Raw genomic sequence first — 13200 nt, forward strand, 5'->3', positions numbered from 1 at the left:
ATTTTTGAAAATTTTTATTTATAATGGCTGTGTTCCTTTGTGTGGGCTCAGTAAAGTACTTTTTAGTACTTCTGAATCCATTCAAAGACATTTTTTCTATAGGAGAAATGGAGTTGAATATAACCAGAAGTACTTAGCAGTTGATACTTAAGGCCAAAGGAACACAGATAATAAAACTACTTTCTAAGAATTTAAAAATTCTTTGTTTTAAAAGAAAATAAATATCAAACCTCGTTTGGTGGTCAAAACATTTAATTTTTTTTTGTAATTTTAAAGTCAAATTTTATATTATTTTTTTTTTTTTAGTTTTTATTAGATTTCTTTATTTTAGCTCAATTTAAGTTTATTTTACAAATTACTTGAGTCACTCAAGCGACTAATTTGTTTATTTTATGGACATAACATTTAGTTAAGAATATTTTCGTTTGTACAAGAAAAATTGAAATGTAGGAATTAGGTCAGTCTTGTAAATTTATTGAAAACTTAAAACCAAACACAGAAACCATTCGTAATGACAATTTATTATTTTATTTTCATTAAAAAAACTGTTTTATTGAAGAGCTTAGTTCAAAACAAAAGCTTTTTTTTACAGCGGCAACAAATCTCCTAAATTTTTCTTAAATGCTCTAACGACTTTGATTTAAAATCAAGTGACACACTTTTTTTTTGTGCTTAAATTCATCTAAGAATGTGTATTATTTTATTTTTTTTTAAAGATCGAATTTTAAATTTTAAGTTAAAATTTTTACATTCACAATACATAAAATACATAAAATTTTAAACAACTTATTTTCATCTTGAAAAACCAATCTTATTCTAAATATTTTAGTTTAATCATGTCAATAACAACATCACGAATTCTGGAAAGTGTTTCAGGAACTTTATTTTCAAAAGCCTCTTTCGTAGATTCCAAGTCTCCGGCTTCCATTTTTGCACTTAAATCATCCAAATCAGGTACATTTTCTGGTTTTGTTGTTAAAGTAGGTATAAGCATTAATCCCATTACCATTCCAAACGAACCGAACTTTTTCAATTGATCTTCAAAAATTGATCGTGGAAATAATACTGACGGATCGGATCCCAGTCTAAAATAGTTACAAATAAATTTAAAATAATAAAGAAGACAAGATTGAAAGTATGTCCACCAAACCTTTTTAAAAATTGGTCCAATTCAGAATAATAAACATCCAATATTTCTTGATAGTATTCATCTCGAAATGATTTAGATGTACAGCAAAAAATGTAGTAAGACAAGTCACAAACTGGCGAAGCAAATCTTGATATTTGCCAATCAATTAATTTAATATCTATTGCTTTACCATTCTAAAACAAAAGAAAGTTATGTTAGTTATAGCGATAACGAAGAACAACAATCTTACTTCAAATTTAAATAAAATGTTATTATTCCAACAATCGCCATGACAAACTACAGCATATGGCTCTGCTCTAGAGCTATCAAGGAGTTCTCTAACTTGATTGTAAATCGGCTTTTTTTGAAAGTAGGTTTGCACCATCTCGAGATTTTCCTCATCACCTTCCTTCGATAATGCATCACAGGCAAGAGTTTTTAGGCCATTCATATAATCTACAAAGAACTTATCACTTCTTTCAAAGATCTCTTCAATATCTCTAAATTTTGCAAATTCCTCAGGACATTGATCCTTCAATGCAAAAGACAATGCATGGAGCTTGCCTAAAGCTCGCATTATTAACTTAACTATGTCCAATGATGGATGGACAAATCGATCATTCATGCAAAAGCCTTTTACGGCGAGATCTTCCATAAAAATGGCTTCTTGAAGATCATCAGTAAGAGTCTTGTAACATATGGCATGTTCTTTGAATCCATCCTTTTCAGTATTGATACTTTTATTTTCCTGAAATTTCACTAAAAGTGGCAAAAACTGGAATTATAAAAAAAAATAAGAAGTTTAGTTTATTGAAGCTGTAATTGAAACAGACCTCATCATACATCAGTGATTCTCTAAGGAAACAGGGTCGGGCAAAGAATTGATTACGTCTTTGAATGTTATCGGGTGGAACCTTAACAAATATGCTCATCTTCTTTGGTTCAAGAGAGCCTTTATTGTCGCTTTCTTCATACGAGATAATTAAGCGATGGACAATACCAACGTAGTTGTCACCTATTGATGATCCTTTTTCGGTTTGAAGGGTATAGTTTTTAGTTGGAATGTTATTATGTATTATTTCTAGAAGTGCCGAGCGAACAGCATCGTTGGGCAGCATTTGTAATACTTCGTCGTTTGTTGACATTATGTGGTGAGTCCTAGAAAGATATATCAATTTTTAAGTTTATAAAGTTCTACACTTTCTGTATAAAGGAAGTCTGTAAAATTTTTTAGAGTTGGGAGAAAAATAAAAAAAACAAGTTGAACACCATCATAAAATCACTATTTCGTATTTTACGTTTAATTGGACACAATTTAAAAATAATGCAGCAATATTGGAATTGAATTAAAAAAAAAATAAAAAGTTTTAACTTTTAATGGAAAAGAACAAACATTTACTTTTTGGAAATGTTTTATTTTGCTCTTTTGCTGCAAAATGAAATTATGGCAAGTTAAACATTTTTGGAACAAATAGTTTGGTTGGAATTAAAAATTTATAGTTCAAAGAGTAAATCCCCATGCTATTCCCATAAGAAACTTCAACTGCTTGGGGGCACGGGAAAGAATAGTTAGAAACTTGAAACTTGGGGAGTACCCATTGTTTTGTATGTACATATTTCCAACCATGTAAAGAACAAATTCCAATTTTTTTTTTTTTTTTTTTCAAAATATGTACCTAATATACAAAGGTACTATAGGTACGGTGACCATATTTCTGGAAGCCAAACCCGGGACGGATAAAAAATTCGTTGGATCGTTTTGAAAATATTGATTTTTCAAAACAAATTTAAATTTTTTCAAATGAGTTTTCATAATTTTTCCTTTTTTTGATATTAAGATTTCCTAAACGATTTTATGGGAGCGTTTTTGTTGAAATCATTTAAGTCGTTTACGAAATCAGAAATCAAGATGGTTTTTTAATATTGTCTGTTAATAACTTCTAAAAAAATATTTTTTTAATCAAAATCGGGAGAGCTGTTTTTTAACATTTTTATTTAAATGGTTTTGAAATTGTATGAACCTTAACACAACTTTTAACATGTCCTTAAAAGTTTTGAAACTTATCTGGGTTCTTTACTCTTCCATATGTTGTTCTTTATTCGAACACATTTTTCCTGGTATACCAACCTGACAAACAGAAGCTGGAACTAAATTACAATTGACGAACATTTAAAAAAAACTAAAGCCTAGTCTAGAGGCAAAACGAACATTTTCATACAAAACCAGCACAACGAAATCGTAAACAAAAATGTTGCTTTTCGTTGCACAGTAGGCAGCTTAGGCAACAAAATTCTTACCTGTGCTAGAATATAATAGAGAGTTTTTAATCGTTTTTTTTTTACTTTGGAGACTTAGAAAATTTTTCGCTTTGCTTCAGCAGCGTACTAGAAACATTTTAATTTCCAACCACTGTTTTCTTGTTTCCCTACAAAGTATTTAAAATATTGAATATACAAATCAGAGAATGTGCAAATACGGGACAATCACGGGACAAATTACAAAATACGGGACACTTATACGTCCCGGGTTTCTTAAATAAAAACCCGGGACAAGCTGTAGAAATACGGGACAGTCCCGGGTAAACCGGGACGGATGGTCACCGTAACTATAGGGCAAGTTAAGAACGCTAAAAAAAAAATCAAAATAGAGGCATGACATTCAATGATTGCTAATAAAAGTCTGTCTATTTCGACCTACAGCCCAAACCACTGAAACGATTTGTTTTAATTTAGTAGTTAGAGGTTTGAGGTAATTTCCTTGAGTGGAAATTGAAAGTTTTTTTTAGAGTCAAATTAACGGTACCTATTATACATATGTATAACCAATTTTGATTTAAAAATTGTGACTGTGGCAAATAAGGTCCTCCTTTTGAAATAAAAAAAATATATTTTGATGTGTTATCAATGGTACCCGCGATCTAACCGTTTTCTTGACTTCTATATATTTTTTTAATAAAAATGTATGCACGAAAACGCTTTTTATATTACTAATTTTAAAATAAAGAAACATTTTCAAAAAAATCATTTTTCGGATTTCCTAAAAATGTGTGCATTCCCTGTTCTGATTTTCGCTTACGAAAGCAATACTTTCGTTTTTTAAAAAGAAGTGTTCCACATTTCAATTCTTTTTTAATTCTTGAGAATTGTGGAGTTGCTACAACTTTATTTTTGATGTTTTCATTTCGTTTCGATTTTGGTATACCGTTTTTAATTCTGTGTGAAAATCAATTTCGGTAACGAATTCAATTCGGAGCGAAAATCAGAATAGGGGTGATTATGTACATTAGGGCGTTCGTTATTTAGGTTTTTTTCGAGAATCAAGTTCCTAAATGGAAAAACTGTTTCTAAATAATAAAAAAAAAAAAATCCCCTAATTTGTTCCTCATAGGTCAACATATACCTTTGTCAACCTCTTAGGGTTAACAATTTTAAAGTAGTTCTCCCGCCGCTACTAAAGTTGAATAGCAACTTGGTTATGGTGCCAGGTTCAATTTTAACTAATTGTTCCGACTTTTTGAAGCAAAAGTTTATTTAGTTTTTATAATAGGTATAACTCTTTCACCCTCGTTAGGAGGCTGTGCACTAGGGACGTAATTAATTCCCACTCACTTTGAGACTGGGCTTTCTCTTAGAGTTATTAGGTAGCGCTCTATTCACCCTCGCTAGAGAGGTGTGCACCATAAACAAAAAATACCAAGACTGGAAAATTTCGTACGTCTTTCCCCCCAAAACCCTTTTGTGCACAGTGCTGTCTGTGAATATATGTGAAAGCCACCACGTTGATAAATGACGTTAACACGCACACATTTATAGATTCACGACATTCACCACACATCGGACACGAACACAACGATAGGTTCACGACATTCACCACACCGCGCAGCTTGTAGGCAAACGTCAGTTGACCGCCGAGTTTCCAGTCTTGGTATTTTTTGTTTATGGTGTGCACCTCTCATCTTGGGCCTGGGCTAATTCCTACTCAACCTGAGCAACGGGCTTTTCTAATCAGAGCATGTTAGGGTATAACATAGTATAATAAATAAAGAAACAATTAATTTAATAATTAAAAGAAAGTAGTTAGTCTGTTGAATAAATAAAGAACATTAATAATTGGAAAGAAATCGGTGGTTTTATTCTAACTGAATTTTTAAGATTGCTTTTCTCAGGACGAACCTTGGATCCCGGCGAGCTTACCTCAGCCTTTGAAAATTAAGCATCACAAATTATTTTTCTGTTTTATTTAGAAACAGTTTTTCCACTTAGGAACCTGATTCAAAAATAATGAACGCCCTAATGTAGATATGTACATAATGTACATATGTATTTAATTTTATTTTTATGTGTGGATTAATTCTTCCTTCAGAACGACATCGGCATATCAGTTTTTTTTTCGAAAATGCTTGAAAATTTTTATATATATACAAAGAATATTTTTTTTAATTTTTAAAAATGTTGTACATGTTACACAAAAAATAAATAATGAATTAAAAAATTATTTCTAAATTTGCCTCTTAGCAGATTCTAATGGCGTTTTTAATTGGCAATTTGGGAGCAAAAAAAACAATCTGATAGCGTTCAATTGGCCAAAACTGACAGTTCTGATTCTGAAAAAAAAAGAAAATTTCTCTTCTGGTTTTAAAAACAGAATCATAAAGCAGAATTACTCACATATTTATAGATTTAAATGTCAGCAGCACAAAAACAAATAAAATTTGGCGCGAATACACACATACATATATGACGCAAGTCAAACTCAACCAATATACATTCACACCAAACATCAGATTCTATGGAATAAAAAAAAAACTGTTCAATTGGGATCCGAAGCGAAGAACAATTCCGGATTGCCAATTAAAAACGCCATAAGTCACATTCACATTATCATTGTTTAAAATGCCAATCAGCTTGCACAAAAAATTTATTTGCATCGGGAAAAGAAATACATATGTATGTAAATATAATTTTAGCCAAAATAATAGTTCCATTGTAAAAAAAACGTATACCTTTTAAGTGAAAAGGACTAGAAAGTCGTGTTGGCGAATTAACAGATAGTAAAACCGTCCTTTTTTTCAACAAATATACGAATAAATTCAATTATTTAATAAACAAAAGTAAACTCAACTTTAAAAAATGATCCAGCAAGCAAAATCAAAAATGAAATTAGGTAAAATGCGATCAACAATAGGTTCAATATGTATTACAGACTTTGTCATTATTTTAATGATATTTAATTGCAAAGTTAGAAAAATAAACATAGAACAATTAATTGACTATTAACTGAAACGTATAAAGAGTAGTGAGTAGGTACCTACCTACTTTTTACTTGGTTAATTTTTATTTATTTTATACAACAAAACAATTAATGTGAATTTTAGGTTAATTTAGAATGGAAACACCACAAGCTTTTTATGATTGTATTTTTTTTTGTTTATTAAAAAACTTTCTTTAAACAAATAAACAACGATAAGAATAAACAAAAATTATTGTGATATTTTTTGTATTAGCTATTAATAAATCATCCGAATGCTACAGAGCCATATGTTCGACTGGATTTAAGCTCACCAAAACATCATTTATTTATTTGAAATAGTTTATTCACACTATTAGAATCATACATGCATAAGTATAAATGTATGTCAAACATGAAAAGCTTGAGAATAATTAATAGATGATTCTATCTTGGTTTTGTTTTGATAAACAAATAGAAAAAAAAGCTCTACGTGTGGGCTGTTTAAAAATTCATTCATTTTTTGAGATAACATAGGTAGAAAAATAAAATTTATTTATCAAACATTTCTTTTGTTTTGAAATTAAAAATGAATTTCAAAATAACAAAATACTGAAATTAGTTGGAGATTCTGACTACCTTGGGGATAGATATATCTTCATTCATACGTGTGAGTACCTACGTACTTACATATACTTCTCTGGTTTAATGAATGGGTGTAATTTTGTATGAAAATTTTAGGTTAGTTTTTAAAATACATTAAGGATGATGATATTAAAAGACGATGACGTTCTATTTCAATGTCCGTGTGACCATTTTTGCCCACTAAATTCGTTTAGAATGTTATTTTGCAAGCATATAACGATTACGGGAATTGAGCCAATTACCCATCTAAATTTCTAATGAGATAATTTCTACTTCATTAGTCCGAAATAAGCTTGGAAATGAAGTAAATACTAACGAAAGCACTCTGCACTTTATTGTGAATAGGTCACATCACTTCAGTAACTTCATTTCCTGCAAATGAGTTCCAAATTATCTCATTCGAAATTTGTATGGGTAATTAGGTATCTCATTTGTTTCAATACAAAAAGGCTACTAAAATTGAACAAATACAAAATAGTCTTAAAAGTTGGATAATTTTGACATTTTTTTTTTTTTTTAATTTTAAGAAACCAGTTGGTATTGATTGGCCACCATTTCAGACTTTAGACTTCAGACTTAAGACTTCACAAGTCCCAAATTAACAAATACAAAATAGTCTTACTAAAGTTGGATAATTTTGACATTTTTTTTTTTTTAATTTTAAGAAACCAGTTGGTATTGATTGGCCACCATTTCAGACTTTAGACTTCAGATTAAGACTTCACAAGTCCCAAATTAACAGTTTCATAGTGTTGCACCCAAGGTGAGTCGAAGTGAATGGGTGTCCTATTAATAAAATAAGCTTTCAGAAATATTTCAAATTGATATCTTAATTAATTTTTAATTGGTATTCGAAAGCACGTTCTTGTAGGGGAAAAACCCAACGTTCCAAATACGATATATTATTCTTTAGGTTGTAAATAAATTTTTAAAGTAACAAAACAAAAAATTTCTCATAAATATTTTTAATTGCAATCAAAATATTATTTTCAATTCAATTTTTTTTTCATTTGCAATAACATTTTTTTTAATGCAAAATAGGTATTTATAGTTGCAATAAATAGGTTTTTTTTTTGTTTTAATTGATATTTTTACAACCCTGAAATAGAGAGTAAATTATTCTTAATTTAAAACATAAAAATTAAAGTATTCACAGTACTTTCCTTTTTAGACCAGTGCCGATGCTTTCAAAAACATTAAAAAGTACAAACAAATCATAGTAGGATGAAACCCATTGGAAAAGGAGGGGAATATGATAAGAATGAAAGGAAAAATAAATTACGGGTGAGCCGAGTTCGGGAAGTGGGTGGGTTGAATTTTTAATGGTAAAAAATGGTATATCTCGATTTCCGTCAAAACTACAAATCCTATAGAAAAAAGTTGTATATGGCAAAGTTGTAGGTAGTAAAAAGATCTACAACTTTTGTATCAACAACTTTTTGACATAACCTCAAAATTTATGTAAAAAATTCAAAAAACCGAGTTTTTGGTTTTTTATTTTTATCTTTTTCAAAAACAAAAATTTTTCTACGAAATTTGGTGAAAACTTACCTTATTATATCCCAAATACACTGTAATTTTTTTGATTTAAAATATTAATTTGTTCACCTAATTTTGACTTAATACCAAAAAAACACCCTAATTTTCAATCGAAAATTCACGTGTCAAAATATCAGCTTTTTTCAAAAAATCGTTGGGCATTCCGTTCGTTAAAATGTTTTTTTTCTGATGGTGTAAAAAAATTTTACATTAGTATACTATAGAACATGTTCTAGTAAAATTCAAAAAATGAAAAAAGCTTGAATTCGAAAAAAAATTTTTATCATCGTTTACAATTTTGGCCTATTTATTCAAATTTACACTTTAATTACTCAAAAAACGTAAGATTAATCAATGTCACATGAAATCTTACATTTTTTGAGTAATTAAAGTGTAAATTTGAATAAATAGGCCAAAATTGTAAACAATGATAAAAAATTTTTTTCGAATTCAAGCTTTTCATTTTTTGAATTTTACTAGAACATGTTCTATAGTATACTAATGTAAAATTTTTTTACACCATCAGAAAAAAAACATTTTAACGAACGAAATGCCCAACGATTTTTTGAAAAAAGCTGATATTTTGACACGTGAATTTTCGATTGAAAATTAGGGTGTTTTTTTGGTATTAAGTCAAAATTAGGTGAACAAATTAATATTTTAAATCAAAAAAATTACAGTGTATTTGGGATATAATAAGGTAAGTTTTCACCAAATTTCGTAGAAAAATTTTTGTTTTTGAAAAAGATAAAAATAAAAAACCAAAAACTCGGTTTTTTGAATTTTTCACATAAATTTTGAGGTTATGTGAAAAAATTGTTGATACAAAAGTTGTAGATCTTTTTATTACCTACAACTTTGCCATACAACTTTTTTCTATAGGATTTGTAGTTTTGCCGGAAATCGAGATATACCATTTTTTACCATTAAAAACTCAACCCACTCACTTCCCGAACTCGGCTCGCCCGTAATTTATTTTTGCTTTAATTTTCATCATATTCACCAACTTTTCCAATGGGTTTCATTCTACTATGATTTTTTTTGGTTTCAAAAATTATCGACTATTCTATCTATTTTTACAAATAGCCATTTTAGTTTTTCAAAACATATACACGTTTATTCATAATGCATCGGAAGAACTTGAATTTAGGAATGAAAGTTTATTAATTAATTAATTAATTTAATTAAAAAAAAAACATGCATTGCCGTATTTTGTTCCCACTTTGTTTCTTGTCTTACACCAAACTACCTACATTCATAACACAAACAAACTGTACAATTAAATCCAACTTCTTTGGCTTTCTTTTTTATTTCATCTTCACAGCTTTCCCCGAAATTCACTTTAAATAAAAAACAAGAAATACAAAAAAAAAAATACAAAGAATAAAAAAAAAATACAAAGAATAAAAAAAAAATAAAAAAAATAAAAAAAAATAAAAAAAAAAAAACTGTCGCTGCGGACAGGATTCGAACCTGTGCGGGTAGAACCCAATGGATTTCAAGTCCATCTCCTTAACCACTCGGACACCGCAGCTGTTGGAAATCAAACGTCAAATCATGGTTAGTTGCCTTTTCTCCAAAATTGGATTGGAAACTTGTTTTTGTTATGCAGTGTAGCATTGATAAATTATGTTGTAGCTTTAAATTGTGGCCGCTGGGAGAGTTTAATATTGAAATCTCGATTTTTCAATTTTTTTTTGGAACACTTTGAAGGGAAAACAGTTTTTTTCTATCGAAAAAACAGCTCTTTTGTTATTGTAAACTAGAAAAATCTCTTCTTAGTAAATTATGTACATTTGAAAAGTATCGGTGCTGTAGTTTAGAAGTTATCAGGGGCAACGACTTTGAAAACGTGATTTGAATTTTGAAGTTTACCTACAAATGGTTTGAAGTTTTGAACACTGGTATAAAAATGAAGTATACAAAAAATTATAACAACAATATTCTTAAGTTACTAGGGCGTATGAGTGACTATTTTTATTTGGCTTATAGAAATTATTTGAGTTTAAATTTGTTTTTTTGTGATGCAGTGCAGCCATGATAAAGTATTAGTAGCCTGTAAATACACAAAAATTGGAGCCGTGTTTAACGCTGGGAGAGTTTTTTGAAATCTCGATTTTTCGCTTTTCTTGGAAAACTTTGAAGGGAAAACGCGTTTTTATCGAAAACAGCTTATTTGTTATTGTAAACTAAAAATTATTAAAAAAATTGAAAAAAAACTTCTTCGTAAGTTATGTACAGAAATAGTGTTAAAAATTCCAAAAATACCTATAGGTGCTGTAGTTTAGAAGTTGTGAATGGTTTTGAATTTGAAAACTTGGTTTTTAAATTACCTACAAATGCTCTAAAGTTTTTAACACTGTTATGAACAGTTTATAAGTGAAGTATAAAAATATAATTATAGCTTCATCAATTTTGCTCCAATTGACAACAATATTCTTGAGAACTTGAGATATGCATTCAGTTGAAAAAATAATCTTGAGGGTCACCAGGGTGTATGAGTGACTATTTTTATTTGGTTTATAGAAATTATTCTTTATATTTCAAAATAACAGGACTAACATTGGGCCAGTCTACCTTTCTTTCTCATAAATCACAAAACTGGTTTCTTATAAACCTTTTTTAAGAACGTTTTATTTAATAAAAGCATTTATAAATATTTGTTTCCAATAACGGGTTTATTTTGCATTTTATTTTTTAGATTCGATAAAAATTTAATAGCGATACCGACATATTTTATGTACATTTTGTAAAGTTTCAAAATATAATAATAATTTTCGATAAAAAGGAAAAAAAAAATATTCATCTTTGTGTTCAAATTCAAATTTTCTTTTTTATTTATTGCATAGCGGCAGGTGCATCTCCTCGCTTGAACATACTGTTGCAAGCAAATAGGCTCTTTTTTTTATTGTTGGTATTCATCTGAACAGGTGCACTCATTTCATTTTTTTTTTATTAAATTTGTTCGGACTTTAAACAATGTCCAATATTTGATTCCCAAAAGTTTGTGTATGTGTGTATAATTGTATTTATTTTCGCAAAACAAAGTAGCAGTATTTTTTTTTGTGCTACTGATAGTAAAATGTGATTAATATTGGTAATCTTTTGTAAACAAAAACAAAAAACCTCTGTTATACACATTTTGTGGTGGTGACAAATTGTTGTCATCAATATTTTGCTTACCTGCTACTATACTACTTTGTTTATCATTTTTCCTTGTTCTTCTTGTTTCTTGTATCATAATTATTTCGCTGAGGGGCATGACCGCAGCTCGTAAACACCTTGAAGACATGAATTGACTTTATTAAATGCAGAAGTGTTCAAGTTATCTATGTGCATCGTTATTTTCTGTTGGCAATAACAAAAGTAATGAAAATAATATTATGTGTAGTAGTGAGCTTAAAAATTATGAACAGAGCAGTAGCTTGGAATTTCCAAATTGGGCCGGGGTAAAAGACATGCATTACGATGAATTTATTTAAAATATTTTATTTAGACAAAAATTGCTTTTTATTCCATATTTCCAAAATCTCCGAAAAATGTTTCCTGAGTTTTCATTTGAGTAAATGCATTCTCATTTAGACGGATCTAAAAAACGTTTTGAAAAGTTATTATCTAACATTTTTATGTTACGCTGCATAAATTTTTATATATCTTGGAGCTCACTATAGTATGATGATGTTTTTTATTTTGACTTATTTAGAAAAAAAATTAGCTTGTGGCAATATAAATGAAGTTTAAATCCGTCTTTGTTCTTACTTTAATTAGTTTGTTTTACTAGAGTTCGTGGAATTATATCCATTTTGGTTTTTGGAACGTTAAGTTTGAAATGGAGATAAAATCCGCACTGCAGATTTATGGTTTTCAAAAGTCTGGGAATGGGTAGAAAATCTGCAAAATGCACATAAATCTGTAGTAATAGCATTACTGCTGGTGACTGAACAACTCATCTCAAAGTACTCATTTAAGACCATAGATATATAAAGTCAAACATTTTTACACTAGGGTGGAATGAAATACATATGTTCGCAACCATATACATATAATGCGTGTCCTGTACATGAAAAAATCTTAAAAAGGCAATATTAAATAAAATTTTATGTTTAAGGTCTAATTGCATTTATGTTTTCTTTCCATGTTATTGCCCTTTTAACTTAATGTTCTATAAGAGGCTTCTTATATAAACTTTTCGTTGAAATAATTGATTTTACAAACAAATATGTTTTCACATCGTAAATCAGTCTGAAAAAGATGCTGCCGAAAAACTACTTTTGAACGCCATTTTTCCGATATGGTGGTGCGATGGCAAAGTTGATACTCGGAGAGAGCACACCGTAATCAATAAGTCACCAATTTTTATGACTTCCGGAAAATTTTCCAGGTTAAACTAAACGACCAAATGACTGAACTGCAGGCCTCCCAGAATATTATGCCAACCTTATGAGGAATTTAAAAAAAGAAGACTGATTGTCAGGTGTGGGAGAAGATGTTGATTAAGTGTTAGAATTCGTTAGAAAGCAGTCTGTTATTCTTGGATTCCCATTTGTTAGATTTTCTTTGTCATTTGGTTAACTTTGTCCACCTCTGAACATAAGTACCTATATTTTTTCAAACTCCACAAAAAATTCAAAATATTTATAGTGGACCTTCAAGCGTTTTC

At 29.3% G+C, this 13200-nt stretch overlaps 1 protein-coding gene and 1 non-coding gene across 3 annotated transcripts; both read right to left on the minus strand.

The window, feature by feature from the left end:
• Window positions 1-666: 666 nt before the first annotated feature.
• On the minus strand, window positions 667-6549 carry LOC129911893 (uncharacterized). Of its 2 annotated transcripts, none has more exons than XM_055989893.1 (5): window positions 6442-6549; window positions 1963-2287; window positions 1380-1904; window positions 1151-1323; window positions 667-1085 (listed from the first exon to the last, which is right to left on the minus strand). In XM_055989893.1, the coding sequence occupies exons 2-5, from the start codon at window positions 2272-2274 to the stop codon at window positions 812-814; spliced, it is 1284 nt and encodes a 427-aa protein (XP_055845868.1). In that variant the 5' UTR covers window positions 2275-2287; window positions 6442-6549; the 3' UTR covers window positions 667-811. The 2 variants fall into 2 exon arrangements, with proteins under 2 accessions (XP_055845868.1, XP_055845869.1); XM_055989894.1 differs by having other exon boundaries at window positions 6446-6520.
• Window positions 6550-9992: 3443 nt separating this feature from the next.
• On the minus strand, window positions 9993-10074 carry Trnas-uga (transfer RNA serine (anticodon UGA)). Its single transcript has one exon. It is a non-coding gene; the product is annotated as a tRNA-Ser (tRNA).
• Between the last annotated feature and the right edge of the window lie 3126 nt (window positions 10075-13200).

This window comes from Episyrphus balteatus, chromosome 2 (assembly GCF_945859705.1).
Source record: "Episyrphus balteatus chromosome 2, idEpiBalt1.1, whole genome shotgun sequence".
NCBI lineage: Eukaryota > Metazoa > Arthropoda > Insecta > Diptera > Syrphidae > Episyrphus > Episyrphus balteatus.